The sequence below is a fragment of the Pelodiscus sinensis genome, chromosome 9, assembly GCF_052426305.1.
Source record: "Pelodiscus sinensis isolate ZL-2025 chromosome 9, ASM5242630v1, whole genome shotgun sequence".
NCBI lineage: Eukaryota > Metazoa > Chordata > Testudines > Trionychidae > Pelodiscus > Pelodiscus sinensis.
In genome coordinates this window covers 61320850-61346347 of record NC_143060.1, presented here as the reverse complement: position 1 = coordinate 61346347, position 25498 = coordinate 61320850, and the positions used below count along the sequence as shown (strand labels likewise).

At 41.7% G+C, this 25498-nt stretch overlaps 1 protein-coding gene across 1 annotated transcript in view; it reads right to left on the bottom strand.

Annotated features, from left to right (window-relative positions):
• Positions 1-25498, bottom strand: part of ACBD6 (acyl-CoA binding domain containing 6) — a 124619-nt gene that overhangs the window by 65903 nt on the left and 33218 nt on the right. The window contains exons 5-6 of the mRNA XM_075936818.2: positions 14513-14595; positions 3353-3458 (exon numbers count right to left, since the gene is read on the bottom strand). Coding sequence (XP_075792933.2) covers positions 3353-3458; positions 14513-14595 — 189 coding nt within the window. The remainder of the gene's footprint in view (positions 1-3352; positions 3459-14512; positions 14596-25498) is intronic.

Below are 25498 nucleotides of genomic sequence, written 5' to 3'. Positions count from 1 at the left end.
CGTTGCTAATGCTGGTAGTTAATTCTAACCTCCCATGGTTTGGAAAATTCTCTGGTTCAGAACTAGTCAGGTCCCAAGGGTGCTAGACTAGAGAGGTTCAACCTGTATTTCCAAATTGATAGGGATGATTTGCACAAAACACAGATGATATAATTGTAAATGTTATTAATACATGATGTGGGAAAATCTGAAGTTTAAAAGCTTAGTAATGCCATTATCATACAAGAAAAGGATGTGCACAGATAAGAAAATTATGTACTGCATAAGCAAATCCTAGTCCAATAAGTTAATTCCTTAGGAGCTGGTCTTATTTGCATACATCTGTGCTGCCATTTTACATTTATGAGAGAGACAAGGCAGGTAATCTTTTATTGGACCAACTTCTGTTAATCAGGAAATGAGGTTACCTTCTTCCTCAGACCTGAAGAACAGCTCCATGGAACTTAAAAGCTTGCCCATTCCACCAACAAGAGTTGGTACAAAAAAAGTTATTGCTGGACCTACCTTTTCTCTCTTGTATCCTGACACCAACATGGCTACAACAGAATTGCAAACATTTAAAGGGATATATATTTTAAATCAACCATGTCAGGTTTGTTCAGCTGCACAAGAGAGATATCTTTTGGACTTAGCTGGATGCCCTTGCACCATAACATTGAAATAATTAATAAAATTATAAGAATACGTCTGCACATGCTTTGGCCTACCAAAGGTTCAAGAGATACCCTTTTATGAAAGATTTCAGCCAAGATGCAGGATAGAGAAAAATAATTTAGCCTCCTACTTTTGGAGAAGGAAAGTGGTTTTAAAAGAGAGTAGTGGGGGGTTTTGACTCATTAAAAATACAGTGACATTTTGGTATTCATGAAAATGAGAGACTAGATCAGTCCGAACTAATCACAACACAGATGGATGCTACCCAAACTTCATAATGTTCTGCCAAACCACATAGATGCAGAACCAACATGGAGATCAAAATGCCTGAAGCTGTTGTCCTTGTCTATACGTGGGTTTGGACCAATAGGAATTTTTCTGTCAAATTCTGTCATGTTGATAAGGTTTCTGAGGATTTCACGACATGGTATTGAAAAGTCCTCTTGGTGATAAATAGTAGGTAGCGCTTTCTAATGGCCTTTCACAAAGGGCCACGTAATTTCTAAACATTGCTGTTCTCATCTCCTTCAAAGAAAACTACTCCTGACTGCATCTGAGATATACACACTTCCCCTGGAGATGGGGCAGGGATATCTTTCAGCCAAAGCCAGGGCTTTCTAGCAGCTACGGACTGTCCCAGCCCCCTCAGCACAACTTAGAGCAACCCGGGGGCTGGCGGTCAGGCCTTAACTTTTACACTGTGCAGAAATGGCTCCAGACTAGTATACCAAATTGTCAGAGGAATGATGCACATTTCACACATCAAACTTCTGACTGAGAACTGGAACGGGCAATTGTAACCCAAGAGGAACCTCCAGGGAGACAGAAGCTTATGGAAGATGGGGAATGTAAGAGAGTGCTCTTTCAGCCAGAATAAAGTAATGCTACAGGTTGAACCTCTGAAAACTGGCACTCTTTGGTCCGGCAACATCTGTGGTCCAGCAGGATCACGAATGCTACCGGACCACAGCACCCGGGAACCCAATGGCAGCAGGGCCAGCAGTCCAGCTGGGGATAGTGGGGCTGGAGCCCCACAAAAGTGCTGGGGCCAGGCCGGAGAACCCCAGCAACCCGTGGCAGCACGGGGCCGGAGAAAGAAGCAGCCTGCAGTAGGGCTGGAGAACCCACTGGGGCTGGAGAACCCACGGCAGCCTGGAGCCCAGTGGCAGCGGGGCAGACAGCCTGGCTGGGGGAAGGGGTGGAAGTAGAGGGACCAAAGGCAGGGGGCTGGCTGGCTCAGGGCCAGCGGCAGGGGACACCTCTCCAGGTCCAGAAAATTCTCTCGTTTGGGACCCGTCAGGTCCTCACATTGCCAGACCAGGAAGGTCCAACCTGTAGTTTGAAGCTATGCCACGTTGACTGCTCAAACGACATGGTCTCAAAAGTGATTTTTTTAAATTACTAAACTACACCATAGTTAGTGAAAGCAGCTCTGCTATTTCTGGGCTTACAACATACACTGCCTGTTTCACTGTCTAACTTGTAGCCACTGGAGGAACTGATGGAGCTCAGTGCTGTTGTTAGAGCGCCTCTGCATGGCGAACAGTCTCAGTTCCTTTAATTGTGGATGTGAAATTCCAGCCCTGATTTTACCCTCCCCACCTCTTTCCCCCTAGAAATTAATTCACACCAATTCTTGATTAATAATAAAAGGCCCTGCCATTAGCATTCAGAGCCCCAGCCGGAGCTGTCATGGCTCAGAGGGCAGAAATCTGCTTAGAGCTACAGGAGAACCCAACTGAATTTGTGGCGTCTCAGTCTATGAATGTGTAAGCACTTCATCTGTTCACCAAAGCACAATGTGCTGGGAAGCAGCGGGTAAAGGTAGCTGAATTTATTATGAAGCAGGGCTAGGTGGCAGTGTACAAGGGTTGAAACCAGTGTGATAAAGCTGGGAGATCATTAGTTACCGACTGATTGAACAACAGAAGTGTATGTTCAATTCAAGTGTTTGCTTTTACAGTAAATAGCTGTACTGAAAAATAAGAACAATTCGTAATGTAGACACTCATTTCATTCTTGATGTTGTTGTCAAATTACTAATGAAGATCCCGTTAGCTCTTCTCCAAGATTGGGATCTAGTGACACTGCTTGGATTTTGATATTCTGAGTCTTGTTTCCACAGCTTGTAAACAGAAAAAGCACTAAATGGTGGTCACACTTTTAGTCAAGCTGGCAAACCTAAATTGTTCTTTTGCCTTCTGTCTGGATAACTGAGGAGAGACAATGACACGTTCCAATCTGAAGTACTCTCCAGCCTTTCTGGTTTAAGGCTGTATAGCTTTGGAGGGAATCACATGAGTCCAGACTAGTTTATCTTGAATGTCTTGGGACTCACTGGCCAACTAAGCCATTCTTTTGTGCTTTTGCTCAACCAGCCTCATTGTACAGAAAGGGGGAGGGGCACCATCAAGCTCTTCCTTAGAGTCCCAGCTGGGGTTTTCAAGGTACTGCAAGAAGGAAGCATCCTGGCATATGCACAGAATTGTTATTAGTAAGTCCATGTACTAAAACCCCAGCTGAGACTGGAACGGTATTGCTTCCCTGCCCATGGAATATATTTCAACTAGTAGATGTTTGGCAACTATTTAGCACTTGTCTTATAACAACAGTTCTAAATTGGGAATTTAGAAGAAGGTCTAGGATAGTGCATTAAAACACAAAACTGGAGGATCAATGGACTACTTTTTTGCCATACCTCTTCATCTTTCACATTCACGTCCACTTTTTTTGATTGTATGGCTTTGGTGACATGGTCAATGTTGTTTTCTCTGCAGTAATCAAATATGTTCTTGTCTTCCTCCCTAATTAGGAAACAAAAGCAAAAAAGGATGTTGTCTTATTGGAGAATATGTAAAGGATACACACATTAGATACTAGCTTTATTGCAGACACACTCATTTCAATAGCATCGCTGGAGTGGAAAGGATTTCTAATGTTTTGCATGCAGACTGATATGTTTTGCCGATAAGACAGCTCAGCCTGATGCTCTAGAAAACACCAGTGATTTGAATAATATTATCAAAAAAGACATGGATACTTAATCCAATAAACTCCCACAAAGAATATGGAATGTAAGAACATGTGAGGCATATTTAGCCTTGGCATAAATCATTGCAAATCCTAGCAATTGCATCCAGGCTAAATATGGTTCTTTTCTTAGCAACATAAGAAAACCTCCACAGAAATGTTATGCACCTTTTCTAACCACTGATCTAGAAGCAGAACAATGGATGCAAACACTGCTTTCTCTTGAAGGAAGGTCTTTATGGGACTAAAGAATTTGCTGGGGTAAGGTCACAGCCAACAAAGTTCATTCATTTGGGTACCTCTATGGCAGAACAGACGATCTCCCCATTCAGGAAGAATGATCCCATGGTGTCAGAATGCCACAATACTTAGTTTATCTGTGAGCAGTGCACTAATACTGTTAGTTCTTGGAAGACTGAAACAACCAACAACAGGCTCATACACAGGGGGAGGTGGGGTGAATGGACCCGTCGTCCCCTCCCCACACGGTCCTTCATGGTCTGCCATAGGGCTGATTCCAACCAATCTAGGGAAGGCGGAGGCGGTGCATTACCCCAGCCTCCCTCTCTCATGCTCTGGCTGACCAGGAGAAAGCAGGGGGATGCACAGAGAGGCGTGGTGCCCCAGCCTTCCTCCCACGTGTTCCAGCTGGCCAAGGAAAATCATGTAGCACGCTGCTCTGGCCTCCCTCCCCTGTGCTCCAGCCAGTCACGGAAGGCTAGGGCTGATTCCCCCTTTCCTCACCCAGAAGTGAGACCAGAGGCGGGAATGAGCCGAAGGGGGTAGGATGCAGCCACCAGCCCCTCCCACAGCTCACATCCCCCCACAGAAATTCCTGCATATAGGCCTGAATAATAAAGTAAAATAAATAAAATTTGCCTGCATTACAGTCCAATAGGACATGAAGTGAAGCACCTGAAACTCATGCCCTGTGACCTGTGCTCCAAAGGAAATGCATGCAATGTAGCTGCAGCTGTTTCAGAGGTAATCCCTTTCACTGGACAATCTTTTGTTGATCCGACACACAAGCTTTTTCTCTCACCAACAGAAGTCTGTCACCAACAAAAGTTGCTCCAGTGAAAGAGATTCTCTCACCCATTTTGTCTCCCCCAAAAAATGAAAATACAGAAAAATGCTAATGCCAGATAGTACAGCTCTGAACCCAGGGGCAATGAATCAACATGCTGAAATAGTCATGGTCTATGCAGAACAGAGCTCAGCTCCAAAGAAGCAATTTTTACTTGACTGTTGTGTTTCGGCACTTTGTTGTGAGTTATTTATTGCTTGTTCCTCAGATCACAACTTCTTTTTCCTTCCCCCATTGCAGTGAAGAAGTTAAAAAAAAAAAAACACTAATTGCTGATCCTGAGCTTCTGCTGTAGAAAAAGTGCCAGGACTCACTTCTCTGACCTTCAGCTCACTTTGGACACTGTCTCTGGTATCTCATGCCTCTCTTTTGCATGCAAAGGATCCTTTCCTCTATCTTGTATGCACTGCACACACTTGTTGACGAGAAAGGTTCAAGGTCTAATGGTTCATCTATAGGACTAGCATTTGGGAATGTTCAAAGATATTCCTCTGATGTCTGATCAAGACTCAGATGAACAGTCTTCAGATGTATGCTAAACACCAACTCCCAAGTGACGATGACTGCTTCATTAGATATAATTATTAAGAACTCGACTTCTAACACATTCTTATTGATAGCTGAATAGCAGCTAGATACTTGATTAAGAGAAAGGCACCGTTAATGTTTAACATTTCAGATCTATCAGTACATAAGAACATATGAGTAGTTTTCTCTTTGGACAGAAAAGAAACCCAAGTAAATTATTTTTTATATAAGAAGTTAGGTCGACACTAGAAAAGTTATATTGCTATAGCTGTGTCATTTAAGGTTGCCACTTCTCACCAGTATAAACTCTAGTGCAGATACAGTTATACTAATACAGCTTAACTGATTCCCAAAAGGCATAAGCTTTACCAGTAGATGTACTGATGCAACCCTCTTAGTATGGATGCAACTTTCTCTGTTTTGACAGTGCCAGCTAAGTTAAACTGGCAAAGCTTAGACCAGCCCAGAGCAACTTCCCAAGAGTATCTACAAATCTCTCCCAAGGATGCTGAGCTGTGTCTACACAGGGACAACGTAACAGCACAGCCATTCCAGAATAGCTACTCCATGATAGCCAGGTCCATGTGATTTAGCTATTCAAGAATAACTACTGTATAGATGCGAGCGTTTATTTGTAAAAAAATTTTGGGTGGGTGAAGAACTGAAATTATTTTGACAAAAATTCAGGTGACAATGCTAAATTTCCACAGGGTATGACTACATGGGAAATTGACCAGCTTAGCTATTCCAGAGTAACTATTCCGCTATATCAATTCCAGAATAAAAGTCACATTTATTTTGGGAAAATGTCCACATGGGGGAATTATTCTGGAATTGATATAGTGGAATAGTTACTCTGAAATAGCTAAGCTGGTCAATTTCCCATGTAGCCATACCCTGTGGAAATTTAGCATTGTCACCTGAATTTGTCGTCAAAATAATTTCAGTTCTTCACCCACCCAAAAATTTTTTATGAATAAACGCTCACATTTGCTAAAAGCCCCAGATACAGAGAAATGGAAGAGAGGTGTGTATTAGTACTAATGAAAACATCAAGTCTTCATGTAATTATATTGTTTCCTGTGCACTTCGACATGAAAAAAGTAGATCTAATCTCTACATGCTTACATGTTTTCACCAATACAGGAAGACACTACGTTAAAAAAGGAAGAAAGCTCAAGAGGTCTTGGGTTTAAAGAAACTGGGTTCTTGAGGGATCAATAATGGGAACTGGAGATTTTCACCTCTCTGGCTTGAAACAAATGCAGATGAAGACTAGTATTATTAATGTGTTAAGTGCTGAGATGGTGCTTGTGGTTATGTAAGACACAGATAAGGAATACACAATGGGAGTTCCCGGTGGGGAGACTTGGAACGTTGGGGTTTGGCTTTTTCCTATTTATTCATTTTTTACTGAGAAACAGCATTGGAGAGAATGTGTGAAATGAATAGGCATGTTGAGTCCAACCCCCAGTTGATATCTGTATACGCCAGAAAGGACACTGACACCTTTGGTGTCAGATTCAGCACAGAGGCCAAGAACTGAGTAGCCACGAAGCCTGCAGGCCAGCTGAGAAGCAAAGCATCTTAGAGTAAGATGGGCAACATTTCACTGTTGCTGCTTGGATGGTTCTGAGGATAAATGGAAGATTTAAAACACTACCTCTGTCATTCTGACACTTTCCCCCACATTAAAGTTACAAAAGTGACAAACTTTTCATTTAAGAGATCCACAAACAGTAAAGGCTACAAAACTGAAGTTCACAGAAAGGCACATGGTTTATTACTGCAAAGGTGCAGAGGAGATAGGAAAGCTGTGAAAAGGGAGCTGTAGTTTTGCTTCCCACTACATATCATTTCTATAACGTTAAAGTCACTTTCTAATGTCACTGATCCAATAAAGGTCAGCTAGAATCAGCGTTTAAAGATAACTACAAAGTTGTGCCCTCTTTTGTTTCCAAAGAGTTTCTTCTCTCCACTCCCACTATAAAGGAGACAGAGAGAAAGAGCAAGTGTTTTCCCGCACTCCTCACCCCACCACCACCACCACTGTAGGACTACCAGGAATGTGAAGTTGGATTTTCCCCTATTTTGCTGGAGATAGCAGATGTGGAGTGGGAACTTCATCAGCTCGTGAAAGAAAGGACATGGTGGGTCAACTGAATCCTGAATAGATCTTTTCTTCCAACTCTTTACAGAGTATTTCAGTTAAACAGCTGTTAAACCAAAGATTTTTGACAGTGCTTGAACAAAAATAATTTGTCATCAACTAATCAGGCTTTACTTCCTTATACTGGCTCTCCACCTATTCATAGAGACTTCCAGGGGGAAATAAAAAGATTGGAAAACACTGAAATTTCTTATGTTAAAAAAAACGCGTATGGACTCTCTCTTCTTCCAGAGCTTTCAGACCTTTCTACATCAGAAAGTCCATCACCCAGTTACTCCCCTTTTGCAGGTCATCTTTAAAACAAAGCAGGACACAGATGCCCATGTTCCATCACTGTCACTGTCCTTCTCCCTTTTTCTGAATGGATAAAAGTGGTTTTGTGCAGGAAGACTTGCTTGAAACATACCACCTTGCCCAGGAAGAGTTGTGCACAGCAAACAGGTGGCTTTGCCTGTCTGCTTGGCACAGTGCCTCTGAGCATACTGCAGCTCAATGAAGCACGGAGAGGTAGCAACCACAGGAGCCAGGAGACACTTGCAACAGTTACTGTTCAAGTCAAGGCCCTTTTGCCCCAAGGGACCCATTTCCACATAATCTATAATTATCTCTTCGCTTTAATCGCCTCATCACTTCGGAGGCTCTCCTGGGCACAGGAAGAGGAAAAGCTCATTAACTGAACCTTTTCTCCTCTCTCTAGCCACCCATAGCTTTTAATTGCTTGGTGTTGTTATTATCTATCAGTGCAACTGGGATCATTTTCATAAGAAAGGGTGGTGGGAGGAAGGGAGGCGGGCGTGTGTCCCCACGGCATGCACCACAGACAAACCTTTGCTTTCTCAATTATTTATGCCAGCTGAGGTTTTACAGGCTGAATAAATCCATAACTCAAGTTTATTCTGAAGAGTCAGGTTCCCCCTGGGGAGGTGTTGCCCACTTGCCTGCACACTCGCGGGCTGTCCTCGGGGAGCATTTGGGAGGTAATAAGACATGTGTCATCCAATTCCCCCACCCCTTCACAAAAATGCACGTGTAATTCTGTAGCTTAGCAGCATTGTAGGATGAGGAGCAGCAGCAGCTTAAAATCTAAACAGTGGCTGCCATTTCATAATATCTTTTTTTCCCCTACCACAGGATACTATGGCCTAAGAATGTCTATTGATAGCTTAGTATTTGAAAATCAATTCAAGCCACATAGGGCTACAGGGAGGGAGAGGGGAAAGAAATGGAATTAAAACCTAGAACAAGCCAACCAAAATATCAGTTCAATAGTCTTAAAACCATATTCTCATTACAAGTAACATTTGTCATATGAAAGGGGCTATATGTAACCAATACTACATTCAACAAAAAACCCAGAACCCTGCCTAGATTTGAAGGGGTTTTGTTTCTGAGCAATTGCTCTTATTTGCAATAGGGCTGTGCATGCTGCAGCTGGCTTGGTTTTCTCCAATGAGAGGAGCTCTGTTAGAGGGAATTTATGGCTCCACATTTGTGTGAGTGACAGATGACTGTGCTGCATCCATTCTGCATGTGCACACGTTATACCAAGAAGAGCCTCTAATTCCCAATGAACCAAGAACAGTCAGTCTCATTTTTATACTTAATTCTACAGTTTTATGATCAGTTAAGATTAACGCATTCCCAAAGCAGAAAACACACACTCTTAAATCACTGGGATGTTTTCAAAATCCATTACTGTGAAGAAACAGCAACTTTACAAGTGTATGGTAGAAGCAACTCTTTAAAATTCTGCAGGCCTTTGTGTCTGACCACATGCAGTGACCTATGGTATTTTCTGCCAAAACAGTTCATTTGTCTCTCAGAACAACTAATCAATTCCAGAGCCCATCAATCATTCCAGTTTTGCCCTGGTGTGGTCTAGCTCAGTGGGGGCCAGATGGCTGCCTCTGTTAGGGGGATTAATAAAATTCTGATGGTTTATGTGGCATCAGATGGACTACAAAGCATGATGGGGACGATCAAATCTTTGCACAGGATAAGGGAGGATAAGAAAGAGTAGCATTTGCAGACATTTTAGTCTTGCTCTATGTCCAGTTCCTAACCTTATACCTAGCCTTAAATCAGGACCTGTTAGGATGCACACAGAGCTCAGGTCACCTCTTTCCTTCAGAACATACCAGGTAAGGATTTTAATTAGAGAAGGTCATGCTTCTTAAATATCCCTTACTAAAATCCAAAATTAACTCCGTTCACAATCTTTTAGTGTTATTCAACTTGTGTATCTAGCTCAATTTATTCAGAAGTGAAGAATCAGGAAACTGATGTCTGAGAAAAAACAATGCTCAAGAAACACATTAGACACTGTTAAAATGCCTGCCTGCACAACTACAAGAAACTATTTATTTTTAAATAAAAACAACTAGCCACACAGCAGTACTACATTAGTTTCATTTTCCTGGCCAGTCTCTGCAGTCACCGTGCTTCAACTTACCTGTTGCTGGAAATACTAGATGTAAATTATTTTTGCTTATATTAAAAATATCAAACATAGCAAAAAAATTACAGTGATTATTTTCAGTTCTACAGTATTTTTGGCATGGGCCCACATTTTGGATGTTACTTTTTTTTCATTTTTGCTGGTATCACAGAAGGTAACCTAACTTCTGTGTTTATTAATCAAACTTAGGAAGTTTCAGTTGCAACTGTTTGTTCACAAATGAGTTCCACTATTCATCAATTTTGGACTCATTATGAGAGACAGAAAACAAAAGACAGAAATAATGCTTGTGTTACATGAAGGCTGGAAACATCATGACCACTGATATTATTTTCACATGGTTTGGAAACACAGAAAATTTAAAATCCTTCCCTCAAGAGGAAACTTCAAGTTCTGCCACCATTCAACAATGGGTATTATTTTTCTACAATGCCTAAAGCATGCTGGGCAATTTGCACACAATGAAAAAGAGACACATTCTCTCTCTGGGGGGTTGTGATCTTAACAACATTATAGTGCCACAGCAATTGTTCTACATGAGTGGGGGGCACCCCAACTCATTATTGACACAATTATTAATGCTTCAGGGAGGACAATACTACCCCCAATCAAATAAAAACTAGGCCTTAGTAACAAGAGTAGGTTTCTTGAGCTAAGGGCTGATCTAGACATATATAAATGCACTGTTTAATTGAATCTGTTTCCAAACTGATCTAGATAAATGAGTGCCATTTCCTTGTGTGGACATTCTTAAATCAGTTTAGAAACTGGCTGAGTTAAATCAGTTGCTCTGTGTGTTTGCAAACTTGGCTTAATGTTTTTGTTTTTCCATTCTGCCTCCAATCCTCCCTTTGAGGAACATCACTGAACAAGTACCAAACCAACTCCAGCAGCACCTGCACTCTTCCAGCTTCCTAGTTCCCTGCGTCGACATGACAAGGGTATTCACATTGGCCAACATTTTCAAACCTGTGTGCCTAAAACTGGATACCTGATTCCATGCTAGGCACTTAAATATACATTTAGATGCACAGCTTTAAACATTCCATTTTGAAAAAGCTGGCTTTATGTTTAGTGGATGATCAGTTGACATGCAGTATTTTAGGATGATTCTGTTAGGTCTTTCAACAGCTCCTGAGACAGATAATCACAAAGCACTGTTGATTTGTCTTCAGCTGCATTAGCAGGAAATGGGATTAATACACTGTTGCCCCATTGTTTCTTCATGAGAAGGCCCCGAAGGGTGGTGATAAGCAATTGCTGATTTTCCTGCATAGTTATCACATGTGAGCTTCCTCTGGATGTCAGGGGTGCTAGCTTGAAATAGTAAAAAAAACCAAACCACCAAATAAATTGTTTTTGTTTTTAGTGCCCCCCTCCAATCTATTCCAGCTCCCATGCAGGGTTCTCATCTTGTCACTCAGTTTCTGATCCATGTGTATATGGATGCTGCTTGGGGAGATAATGAATTTTGGGCTTCAGAGCCATTTTCGATACTCAGGTCCATGTCTGTCTCCTCGTTAAATCTGGATTCCTTCATTTCCAAGCACGATAGCAAAGTTAAGGTCCTAGTTGAAAGCTAGATGGCTTGTTTATCCTCTCCATCATCAAATCAATGTAGTGGTGGCAGAGCAGATTGATTTAAATCCCAAATTTTAATCATGAATTAAATCAGGAAGCCGGAAACTTTGATTTAAATAACTAATTATCATTTTGCTTTGCATTTATACTTTTTAGCTATTTTCCTGAAGAAAGGTTGATTCTCATTACCACTGGTAACGATTAAAACATGTTTTCAATAGCCTAAAGTGTCTTGTACCATCTGCACCTCACCCTGGAGATTGCAACTTTTCATCTCTCATATGGTTTCCTGGCACGTAACCAAGCCAGTGTCACCTCAGGCAGGACTATTGTGATACATTCTAGTTAGGACTGCCTTTGAAGACCATTCAGAAATTTCAGGGCAGAATAACATATGGAGATATACCTATCTCATAGAACTGAAAGGGACCTTGAAAGGTCATTGAGTCCAGTCCCCTGCCTTCAAAGCAAGGACCAAGTACCATCCCTGACAGATTTGCCTCAGATCCCTAAATGGCCCCCTGAAGGATTGAACTCTCAACCCTGGGTTTAGCAGGCTAATGCTCAAGCCACTGACCTATCCGTCTCCCCATATGGCCTTAAACCCAACCAAGTTCTCGGGCACAGTGATGCTACCGAGTATCCAATATGAACCCTACTTCACTGTGTCATCTTGATAAAAATCAATGCTCAAGCTTCTACATCATCAGTTGCTTGGTATGCCTCTTCTCTCTCAGGCTTGGTTTACACACAGTTTTTGTATTGGCATAACTATGTTGCTTAGGAATATGATTTTTACCAATATGATACTGAGATTCAATCCTTTGTGTGGATGCTGCTATAACAGAACGCATGTGGTTATACCAAAGTACTTTAGGTCCATATACAAAGGGAAATAAGATGCACAGGTACAAGCACATATATACCAGTATAACTATGTCTGCACTTGGAGCTGTACTACTTTAACTATACCAGCATAACTAAAATGGTACAACTTGTGTGTGTAGACAAGGTCTTAGAATGCAAGGAATAAAAATATTCTGTGGTAGGTCAAGGAGGACACTTAGGAAGCACGGCCACTAGCGCACTGCTTATTATTGCTACATGTGTTGCAGAAAACATTCCTCTGACTACTTAAGCCACCTAGAATTATATTTTCTACTACTACTACTACTACAACAAGTGGCGAATAACAGGACTAAGAGGGGAGAAAGACACTAAACCATGCTAGGGATGTAAAATCCTCTTTTAAAAATTAACCTGTTAAACGTTATGTTTAACCGGGATTCCACGACCCTGCAGTGTGGCATTGTGAGCCCAGACAAGCTGGAGCGGCTGGGCCCACTGAGCCACAGGCTGCTCCAGACAGGCTGGACATGGGTGGAGGCTGCTGTGGCCGGGCATGCCGCTCAGCCAGGCCACCATTTAACCCTTTACATCCCTAATCCATGCAGCTAAGCCTTCTACTGTGACAGGATAATGGAGTTAAACCCACTTGAAGCTCAACACCCAGCAATGACTGGCTTGTTTAGGAGTCTAATGTGCCACTGTGGGTTAGTTAATAGTCTACGTCAAAACTACAAGCCTCTTTCGAAAGAGGCTTTTTCGATAGAGATAGTCTAGACAGCAAACAGTATTTTCGAAAAAGAGAGCCACTTTTTTGAAAGAGAGCATCCAGGCAGTCTGGATGCTCTCTTTCGAAAAAGCCCTGGTTTGCGTTCAATAACACTTTTTTCGAAAGAGCACTTTCGAAAAAAGGCGTTATTCTTTGCAAAATGGGGTTTTCCGTGGTTGAAAAAACTGCCACGTTCTTTCAATTTAATTTCAAAAGAACGCGGCAGAAATCTAGACACGTGACTTTTTTTTTTTTGAAAAAACCCTGTAGTCTAGACACACCCTGAATCAGGTGGTCATAAGTTAAAGGGCCTGGGTTCAGACCTAATGTTGGCAGCAGAACACATAAATAGAACAGTTTACTGGCATCAAGAATTGCTGCTCTGCTAAACCAAGGTCACATCTGTCCATCTTTGGTGACTGTCCAAATGGAAGTTAAAGATCTGTTGGCCCTTTTTGAAAAGAACAGAGAGATAACCCTGGAGTCCTGGCCAGCTTTTCCATTTCTCAGTAAAAAAGGATGCAAAGCCCTAGGAGGTGTCTGAAGTGCCAAATTGTTGCTGTGTTTGCTTGTTATAAACTAGCACTATCAATATCCAGCTCAGTGCCTTGTACAGCACTTTGGAACCATCCATTTAGGATTGCTTTTTCATGGCAAGTCACACAAATGCCATGCCATGATATTACCCACTAAGCCTGGGGTATTCTAGAAAGTCAAAGATTACTTATATTTTTATTTCCTGAGGTCACAGCAATATAAGATACATAAATCAGAAAGAGAAAACACACACAACTACATGTCTGCAACAAAAGAGAGGAAACACTGCTGTAGGAATCTTTAACTTTGCATTTGCTGACTTTTATCTGGAATTTTAAAGTTTCATTCTCATCTATTTTACATTTCATTTTCTTTTATATTTTAGTTCCGAAGCATCTTAGTTGTCAAACAGCAGCCATTCTTGCTTAAATGCATTTGACAAGCTAGAAAGGGAAGAAGTTAAATGTGATACAAGACAGGGCTTCTAAATGAAGGTGTACCGTGTTTGTTTATAAAACCTGAATTGCTATACATACATTTGATATTATTGTTTTTGAAAATAAAATTTTTTTTGATAAATAATGAAACAAATATTGCCCTCTTGAGCTGTATAACAGCAAGACAAAGACACTTTCCTTCCCCTACATCTCATGCTAGGTAAAGTTAGTACCTGGCAGCGATACAGACAGTTATTGATTTAAATGATTATGGACCTGGAAAGTTCTTTTCTGTTGTTTATTATCCTGCTTGAGTTGCCACCACAACTGTATGATGTTACAAAATGGTTCCGAAAAATTAAAATAAGTTAAACTAAAACCATATTGTTGATCAAAGACTGGAAGAAATAGTCACCTGATGGTTTCCTCCTGATACAGCGAGCTGACAACTGGGCCTCCAAACCCAGTTTTTCCTTCCTTTCCTCTCTTCTCTGGTATCTGAAAGAAAAAATTGGTAGGGTGACATGGCTTTCACACACAGTCTGCCTCATGCTGTAACTTTGTTTTTCAAGGGCAGGATGGGGAATGATTCTCTAGGATAATCTCCTTCTCGCTTCTCTACCACCATGCTCATATGCTTCATGTCTCTGTTACAGCTGAGGACTTAAAAAAAAAAAAAAAAAAAAAAAAAAAATCAATCAATGCTGTTCTGAGCATACTCCAGAGGGAGTTTCCTAAGAGGCACAACAAGGCATCTGGTCTCTACCCTCCCTCCTCACCAGAATGAGTGCACAGCGCTCTCAGGGTGGGCCGTTTAGGACAGAAGTGCTAATCCTTTGGGAGGCAGCGTAATGTCATGTTACTAGACTGAAAAGCTCACCTTTATAAATCTATTTCATGAAGAATTAAATTAAATTGTATAGTGGTTAGCATAGCCAAGCGATTTAATCCAAACAACTGTAGGATTCTAAATTATTTCTACAATGATAGAAAAGGACAAAACGCTGATAGCTCAATATCTAGTCTAAAGCATATACTTTCAAAAATGACTTGTGATTTTGGATGCCCATTTTGTACACCTTGAAGTAGCCTGATTTTCAGAAGACACTGAGAAACTGTTCTCTAAAAAAATCAGGTGTTTCAGAGGCCACAAATCCCCAGCCAACCACTCCAGTAATAGACTCTGGTTGAGTTACTGAAGTCCTCTTAATTATGATTTATTTAAACCATTTCAAGTTACAGAGAATCCACCACTTGCTCTAGTTTAAATAGTTTAAAGGAGGTTTTTTTTTGCGCAAAACGGACCAGTCTATCCTGCTTGTTTTTGTGCAAAAAGCATCGGCAGAGATATGCAGATGACAACGTGACAAATGCTAATGAATGCTTCATTAGCATACTCTCTGCCAACAAATACGTGCAATGTAGACGTAGCCTGAAAGCTTTCCCCATCTACTTTCCGGCTACTGGAGATATTTTCTGCTAGCAGTCGCAGATCAGCCACATGCCATTGCAAGCAATCTCATCATACCATCCCCTCTATAAACCCATCAAGCACTGTTTTTTTAGTTTTTCTGTCCCCACTACTCGCCTTGGGAGGCTATTCCAGAACTTCATTCCTTTGATGTTTAGAAACCTTCAGTTTGGGCAGGGGGTTGGATTCAATGGCCTCCTGATGTCTCTTCCAACCCTATGATTCTATGAATCTGAGTCAATTTGAAGCCTAAACTTGTTGATAGTCAGTTTATAGCCATTTGTTTTAGGTCCACATTGGCGATTAACTTGAATAACTCCTGTCCCTGCATGGTATTTATCCCTCAGATGTATTCACAGAGAGCCATCAAGTCTCCCCTCAGCCCTCTTTCAGTTAGGCTAAACAAAATAAGCTCTTGGAGTAACCTCTCACGAGGCAAGTTTTCCATCACTTAGATAGCCCTCCTCTGCACCTCTTCTCATTTGAATTCATCTTTCTAAAACGAAAGAGATCAAAATTGCACACAGTATTCCAGATGAGGTCTCAGCATTGCCTTGCATAATGCTGCTAATACTTGCCTGGCTCTACTGGAAATCCCTCGCCTCATGCATCTTAGGACTGCATTAGACTGTTTTCATTGCCCTATCACATTGGCGGCTCACATAGTCATCCTGTGATCAGCCAATACACTCAGGTCTCTCTCACACATGGTCACTTCCAATTGTTACAGCCCCAATTTACAGCAAAAATTCTTGTTGACCATGCACTTTGCACTATTCAATTTTATTCCATTTTGATTACTACAATTTACAAGGTCAACCATATCTTCTTGTGGCCATCTGGTCCTCTTATACAATGGCAATATCACCTCACTTTGTGTTAGTGGCAAATTGTATTAGTACATACCCGCTTTTGATGCTGATGTCAGTAATAAAAAAAAATTAAATATGACTGGCTCCAAGATCAGTGCCTGAGGAATTCCACTAGTAACCTCCCTCCTGCCTGACCATTCTCCTTTCAGCATGAAAGTTCACTACTTGTTCTTTATCCACCTTTCAATTTTCATAATAATCCTCATCTTCTCCAATTTAACTAATAATTTCTGATGTAAAACTGTACCAAATGCTTTACTGAAATCCGGGTATATCAGATCTACAGCATTTTCTACTGAAAAATCAGTTCTCTTCTCAAAGAAGCAGATCACGTTGGTCTGACACGATTTACCTTTTGTAAAACTATGATGTATTTACTCCCAATTAGTGTTAAGATCTATGCCCTTAACTACTTTCGCTCTTTCAAAGTTTGTTCTAAGATCTTGCCTACAACTGAGGACAAACTATCAGGCCTGTTGTTTTCTGGATCACTTTTTTCCTTTTGTTAAAAACAGGAACTATATTAGCAATTCTTCAGTCATAGGGCACAACACCTGAAGTTTACAGATTAAAAGTTTAAAATTCTGACGTCAAGGTTTACTTAACTGTACTGCTATCAGCACATTAGCTTATTATAAACTTTTTTTAAAAAAAGTAATTTACCTTTATGTTTACTTTTTGCATTTCTCTCAGTACGGACTAGTTAGTTTCAATTTCATTCTCTCCTGTACTCTCACAGTACTGCAATGTTTGCGTTACAAACACTCCGGGCACACTTGTTTTTAAAAAAATAAAATTAAAATTAAAAAAAAGGCAAGGTAGCATTTCCATTGGCTTTCAGTTTGTGAAAGACTATTTTTACAATACTTAATTGTGGGTCAAATTTTATTCAACATTAGGGTAATTCCTTCTTAGCCGAATAGTCCCATTAAAATTAACAGCCTTCCTCATGTAACTAAAAAGGGCTTTTCCGTTGCTCCTTAAATTTATGATAAGGTGAAAACATTGGACAGGGAACTCACACTACAGATGGAAGCTTCTCTGATTTTCACTGCAGATGATCAAGAGAGATTTCCTTCTAAATTCTTTCCTGTCATGTTATCCGGCTATAACTGTCACTATGTTTGCACATTGTTAAAAACTGCACTGTCAATGTATTGTGCAGACATATCATAAGTGATAGTTCCTACCCCAAAGGAGTCTTAACGCCGTGGGAGCCCAAGTCCAAAAGTATGAGGCTACAACCGCCGACATTCTAGACCAGACGCGAGAACACTACCAACCAAGCACACTAATCCATACAGCATACACTATCCATTGTTTTGTTGTGTTTCTTAAAAGAACAAAAATGATCACTTTTTAAAAGCATGCTAAATTTGTACAGGGTTCTAAAATCAGAATAAACCACTAAACTTTTAGCTTGCAGCGCTCCAAGGTCAACTTGTCTCTAGAAACATGCACGCTGGAAGAGTTCTAAGAAGCCAGGTTGACTATCAGTGTGTTTAAGATTATTTCTATTGATCTGTTTGTTGCATGTGTTCCTGCGTAGTAAGTAGTGCTCATTGTCGTGGTTTTTGCCTATCCTTTTTTATGGCCTCAGTTCAGTAGGGCACTTAAACATGTACCCCACTGTCACACATATGGACAGTCCCATTGTTTTTAATGGGAACACTTGTGTTTAAGTTTACTCACATGCTTAAGAACTTTGCTAAATCATGATCTTATTTTCTTAAGACTGGCTTTGAAGCAGGGAATTCTGCTATCTTCTTTTAATAGGTTTCACAAAGACCTATTCCCTCTGGACTTGTAAGGTTTTAGAGGATTGGGACATAAAACACTATGTTAATAATGATTATCCTTGTTCCATGACAGCAAGAGGGCTGTTCACCCTCCACAGACTGGTTTAATGTGCAAATACAGTCGAATGGCTAGTCCTTTTTTAAACACATTCTTCTTACATCAATTGGGCAAATAACTAATACAATTTAAGAATGCATTTTAGACCATGGCTTGCAATGTTCTACACAGGAGGTGATCTTATTTTGTAATCATTAATTATCTTCAGTACCACAGCCCTTGTAGATCGTCTCTTCTTCCAAGCCCTCTAACTGCAGCTTGAAGGGTATTAACTTTTACTATTACCTTTTAACACTTCATCCTTTTTCTGCTGTGATTACCAACTAATATGGGGTCTCCTCCGTTCTAAGAGTTCCTGAACGCAGTTTTGCTAACCATTTTCCATCTTGCTCTGAAGTGTTGTGTGATGCTTTATATGAAGGACAAATTGGCTCGTGTGTGACAGAAAGAAAAATCTGTTCCTGGACAGTAACTGCAAGATAACATATGTGTATTAATATGTTTATTCTCTCCTTTTCCAAACAGTATACGCCATTATTTATTCTGGTTTCTCAAGTGTCAACAACTTCATAACCACAAAAAACACATATGAAGATGGAAACTTTATTTAAAAAGCAATTCACCCAGGAAGGAGATGCTAGGGATATATGTAAATTGTGGACTAAAATATTTAAGAGAAATTGGAGACACAAGGTGAGCAAGGTAATATCTGGACTAACTTCTGTTGAAGAGAGAAAGAAAATTACCATTTTGAAGGCTTATTGTCATAACCTTAAGTTAAAATATATATACACTGCTGTTTCTGCAAGAATTTCCATCACCAGCATAACTTAAATCTGCTCTTTGACTAAGGAATATAGCTGGCTTTAGGGATTTATTGGAGGATAACTACAAAATCATGGAGTACAAGTAGGGTGAAGAAGTGCTCCTCAGAATTAGAGTAGCTAAATGACACAAAATTCATGAGTTCACTGAATATTCTTGGGCTACATATTCGTTTCTCCAAATAGCGCTCTTCCAACCAACTTCCCAAACTACTCTAGTAATCAATTCAGACAGATTAGGGCTCTAACTCTCACATGTATAAGGAGGCCTTTACAATTTAGTTTCCTGATGAATTGCTACCCTTTGTGCCAAATTAATCTGCGGTATAAATCCATTGGCTTCTCTGGGGTTGCAGTTGTGATTCATTTGGCCCAAGGAATTTTCTGAGGCATAATTTATAAAAAGGTGATGTTATTTTTGAAAGGGTTTTTGTTCATGTGACTGCAGTAAGCATAAAAGCTACATGGGAAGAAACAAACTGCTTTAGGAGTCACTTTTTTTCTTGATTCCTTCCGAGAAGCATAGACAAATGATTTCTGTCCTTCATCAATAGCAGAGAGGAGAGGCTAGCTGGCTGCAGCATCATGTTATAGAAATAGCTCTTGCACTTATTAGCAGAGGAGTTAAAATTAATTTTCATCCTTATTAGTAGGGAAGTAACTGGTAGTCGGTATATGTATAAGAGGTTTTGTGCAAATGACTTTTTAAGGAAGTGTTTAGCTATAAAGAGGCTCAAATCTTTTACTTTGGGGAAAGGATCTTTATCTGTCCCTTCATAACCATTTACATGAAGGAAAAATTATATGAATAATATGAAAGTGAAAATCTAAGATAAGAGTTATTCTCAGAATACAGGAAGTCCCCGGGTTACGTACAAGATAGGGACTGTAGGTTTGTTCTTAAGTTGAATTTGTATGCAAGTCGGAACTGGTACATATTGTAGGGGAAACTCTAGCCAAACATTTCTCCAGAGCTCAGTTTTATTCTCCCACACCTCACTTCCCTCAGTCCTTTATTCTCAAGCTGAGGTGTCTGCTGAGAAAAGCCGCTCCGAGTCTGCTGGGGGGGAAGCAGCTAGTGCGGGGTTGCCTCACCCTGTTTGTAAGTAGGGATCCGATGTAAGTCGGATCCATGTAACCCGGGGACTGCCTGTACTCTGTTAAATGTGATTCTAGTCTGCAGTGTGATAAAAATGGCACAAGGGGGCTCCATTATTGACAATCCTATACTCCCTCTATTACCTCCACTCTAATAACTGAAACCCCAGTGTCTTCAATGGACTTGCACAGGTTTCACTAAATACAATTTAACAATCGCAATAAACCAGAAGATGGAACAGAAACTGAAGCTCCCACTGTCTTAACTGTGTTAGCACTGCAGTACTAACAACTAATACAGTAAAACTCTGATGGTCCGGCACCATCAGGAACCCGGAAGTGCTCCGGGCAGCCGGACCATTGGCGGACTAAAACTGACCAGTGGCTGAATCGGGGAAGCCGGGGGCAGATCAGCTGGAGTGCTGCTGGATAGGTCCCCTAGCGCTGCCCCTCGACGCTGAGGGACCAACCCAGCAGCACCCCAGCTGCTCTGTCCCAGGTGTACCCGATTCAGCTGCTGTTGAAACTGACCAGTGGCTGACTCCAGGAAGTCTGGGGCAGAGCAGCTCTGCCTCGTGCTTCCTGGAGTCAGCCGCTGAACAGTATCAGCAGCGGCTGACTTGGGGATACCTGGGGCAGAGCAGCTGGGGTGCTGCCGGGTTGGTCTCGCCACGCCAAGGGTCGATGCTACCAGATCAACCCGGCAGCACTCCAGCTGCTCTGCTGCAGGCGTCCCCGATTCAACCGCTACTGAAACTGACCAGCAGCGGCTGAATCAGGGACACCTGGGGCAGAGCCAGACTATCGGAAGGGGGGGCTATGAGGGGTCTGGGGTGGCATCCCCCCCACCCCAGACACCTCATAGCCCCCCTTCCGATAGTCTGGTATATCTGATAATCTGGCACCCCCTGGGTCCTAAAGGTGCCGGATTATCGGAAGTTTACTGTACCAAGTGATTTTTGCCACTCACATAAGCAGATAGGATGGCATTTTTTCCATGTTCAAAACCAAGTGATGTTATTTCACCCTGGGGGTCCAACAGAAGTCAGAGTAACACAATTCAAACTTTGTGCATTGGTAATTGATTAATTTATGGAGCATGACAGGTGTATGTGCAACTATGTAGTTATTTAAAAAGAAAACAAGATCTCAACTCTAGGAAGCCTGCAATCTAAATTCCATCCGGACAATAACTCCCCAAAAGAGTTCAAAACAGGCCAGGACCATAAAGTGATCATCAGTGGAACAGCAATACAACCAAGGGATGGAAAGGTGAGGAAATAATTACACTCGAGTTAGTAGATTAAAAGATATGGGAAATATGAGAGTTTGAAACAGAAAAGGAGAAAAGTTACCAGACAGCACTTGTCTCAAGCATGGGCACAAGAAGGACACAGGGAGGAGACAAAGGAGATGCTTTTGGGGGGCACTGACATCTTATACTTCCATTCTGAACTTTGTACATTGATCCTTAGCTTGTTAACTGCCCTGGGATCTGCCTTACCTTTAAATTCCCATGCTCTGATCAGTTTCATCTCCATGTCTTGGAAAGTCAAAGGACAGCTCCATCTCTATTCCTACTGCATCCCCCTATATGCCTGCAGCTCTCCAAACTAGCAAGGCCCTCTGTGCTCCAACGGGGATTGATCCTCAAGGTAGGGAAGGCAGTGTTCTCACTACCACATTCCCTTCAGGTTCCTTTGCAGAGGGGTAGCACTAAGTTCTGGCAGGGACTGCGCTGGCACACTATTGACAGAAGCTACAGCAGAGCTTCTCCAGATCATCACATCCACTAGTCATCCTTTCAATGCAACACTCTCCTCCTGCAGCGTGTTTAGTCTGTGCACACATTAGAAGATGTTGTACATCCCCTGCTCCAAGTTGCACGTACAGATATAGCCATCTTCAATGCCACTAAGATAAACTATCACTGTAGAACACGTGCCAAGTATCAAGAATTCCAGAAGCAAAGCAAATGTTTTCTTGGAACATACAGACAGCAACTGGTCCTCATTCTTCTCTCAGCACACTGTGCTCGTCAATAAAAAAGCCTCTAAATTCAAGGTGCAATCAGACCTTGATTGGCTGTCACTGACTATGCTTTTCCAGAGGATTGCAGGCCTGTCGCATTCTGAACAGTATGAAAATAGGGACTAATATTTGCTAACATCATTAACTCATTTTTCCCTCCACTCCCCCTTACTCCTTTATATGTGATGTCAAGACGCATGCCTTTAAATTGTTGTCAGTCATAAAAGAGGTGTCGTGTCCCAGTTCAGAGGTTAACCTACAATGACAGATGCATTAGAAACCCTGCCCAATGCATCACTGACAAATTTCAGCTCTATCGTTTCTTCAAAGAGACAGCAGCTCAAAACCAGTTATGAGCTTTAATAACACGAAAGTGCAATCATGACTGAAAGATAAAAGAGTTAAACAGTATGGTTTTATCATACTAAGGTTTCTGAAAAAGGAATAATAAATTACATTTTACACAGACAAACATGAGCTCTGTGTAAGAAGTCCTGAACTTCAGAGCTTCACTTTCTCCCTGAAAAACTGTCCATTTGCTAACTTTAAGAGTATGCAACTTACTAGCTTACTTTTCTGAGCTTTTGGAGAGAGTGGGATGAGAACTGGTAAATTCCAGCAGAATAGGGGGTAGCGTTAAATCAGGGGTGGGGAACCTTTTTTGAGTCGGGGGCCGCTGACCCACAGAAAAATCAATCAGAGCTTCACACAAGTGAGAAGTAGTGGGAAAAGCCCCTCACTGTGGCCCCCGAATGGAGAGAAAGACCCTTCCCATGTTCTCCTCCCATACCACGGGGAGACAGCGGGGGGTTGGAGTACAAGTGCAGGCTCCCCAATGTTGAGGGGGGGCCCTGAGCCTCAGGGGGCAGATCCAGAAAGCTGACAGCCACATCCGGCCCCCAGGTCTGAGGTTACCCACCCCTGCATTAAATGGTCATTTTTTGTTAGTTAAAGCCAGCTACACAGGTGCTGATACACGCCTGGGAGGTGTTATTTTTGTGTGGATTTTTTAAAAATAATCCATAGAGCTCAGAGTTTGAGGTAAGCACTTTTTATTTGGATGTACCTTTGTCTAAAAGAACAAAAAAGCGTACATTACATTCACATATGTAACAAGGTGGTCTATATGAAGAAATTCACCTGCCTTTTGCTGATTCAACTTAAACTCAAATGTAAATCCTCCATAAAGTCACCAAGTAATTGCTGGTCAATCTCTCTGAGGCAAGACTAAACCTTACAGGGCACAACTCATCTAAGGGTAAGTGGAGGCTCAGAGCCTTTCTCCAAGACTGTGATAGGAGCAATGAAATCCTTGCAATAGATCAGCATAGGGACAAACCTCTGACTGAAGTTTATTTACTTTTATTATAATCTGAGCTACCTGAAAAGCTACACCCCAAAAAGAAGTTAATGCTAATCTTTGTTCAGGACACAGTGGGAATTCTGCCTGCTTACAACACACATATAGAATATGTACATGCATAGACATACCTCAGTGCAGAGTGATGGACTAGATGACCTCTCCAGGTCCCTTCCAGCCCCATATCTCTACGAGTGTGGTGGTGACAAATTGCATTTAACATGTACCTTTGGTTGCCTCTACTGGGTACATCTATCACCACAAATCCCTGAATGGCTTCTAATGTACACTTAAAAAAAAAAAAATCCTGGTAGATGTTTCCCCAAAATAGTAAAACCTCCCCCCACTCCAAAGTTACCCAGACATAAGGCTCTAAACCATCAATATTCAGTCCTGCACCACTGGTCTGTTTAAAGGGCCAAAATCAAATGGCTTTACAGGGCTAAAAATGGAGCTTTACATAACCGAAAAGGGCAGATTCCCAGCTTTCAGGTGAGACACATTTGCTTTTACCCTTAGAAAGCCCCAGGATATCAGTTTTGCAAACAGGCATATAAAATCCTGTTTAATCACTTAACTGTTACGTTTAACCGGTTAACAGATTAAGCTGGACCCACTGGGCGGAGGCCATGGCATAGCATATCCAGCTGGAGCAGCCCATGGCGCGGTGGGCTCAGATAAACTAAAGAGGCCCCCCTGCTCACAGCACAGGTCTGGGGCTGCTCCAACTCAGCCGGGCCTGCCGTGCTGTGGGCCGCTTCACACATCTGGTCTGCATTCTCTGTAAAATTTAGCAATATGGAGACGATGTTGAATGTCTTGAAGGCTTCAAATCGGAATGTTATTTAATTTCACCTAGACCTTCTTTCAGTTCCTCTTTGTGCCTCTGGTTCTTAAAATCTGTCACACTCTCAGGTAATCTTATCTGGTACCAGACATACGCCAATATCAGAGGCTTTCAGACGTCTATTTTCCTATCCAGTAGGAGTGGATTTACATGGATAACCTCCATGAGCAGTCATGACAGTCCATGACATTACCTGCACCAATTTCTCAATGTACTGATGGAGGAATTCCACAAGGTTGATATCTGGCATTTTGCCCTAAAGGATGATTCTTTGGCATGCACCATTTGGTGGTAGAGGAGAGATTAGCAGAGTCACAAAGCCACAGTGGGAAAGGCTCCGCCACCTTTCATCCTCCTTAAATTAGTAGTTTCAGTCAGCCATCAGTCTCAATTGCTAAGAAAGGAGACAGGATGACAGGCTAACCCGCTAGGTCTGGTATTCCAAGGGTAAAATTAAAACCCAGAAGTTTGCTGACTGAATCATAAGAAGCCAGTAGAGTTTCAAATGGCAAGCGAGGTTCTGGAACACATTTCACAGATTTAAATCCAGTCAGGGGACCTTTAAACCTGCTTCACTTGCTTCTATCACTACATAGTGCTCCGATATATCCAGGCACAACCTGAGAAAGGATATTTAGAGAGCCAGCATGAACATGTAAACCCTCCTAAGTTTTAGATGCTCCTTCCCTCCCTCTGTGTCATGCCCTGACTGTCCCCTGGGAAGGGAACTTGGGCAGACACTAATTGTATTTGACAGCAGCAATTACACGCAAGGCTGGAGATTAGAAGCCCGTTAATTGCGTGTGCTGTAATTGCTGCTGTCTTTTCCTTTACTAGTTAAGGCCAGTACCAAAAGAGTCAATGGGAGGAGGATAATGCAGGTGGTCCAGGGCCTAAGCCCCCAGAAAGGGGTGTATCTCTCTTGTGTGTGCACTAAGGTGGCTACCAACAGAGCAACAATGCAGGACGTTCCTTCCTTTGACAGGATGGCTAATGAAGCACGGAAAAGGAACAAATAATGTGCTATTTCAAAGGTCTTTT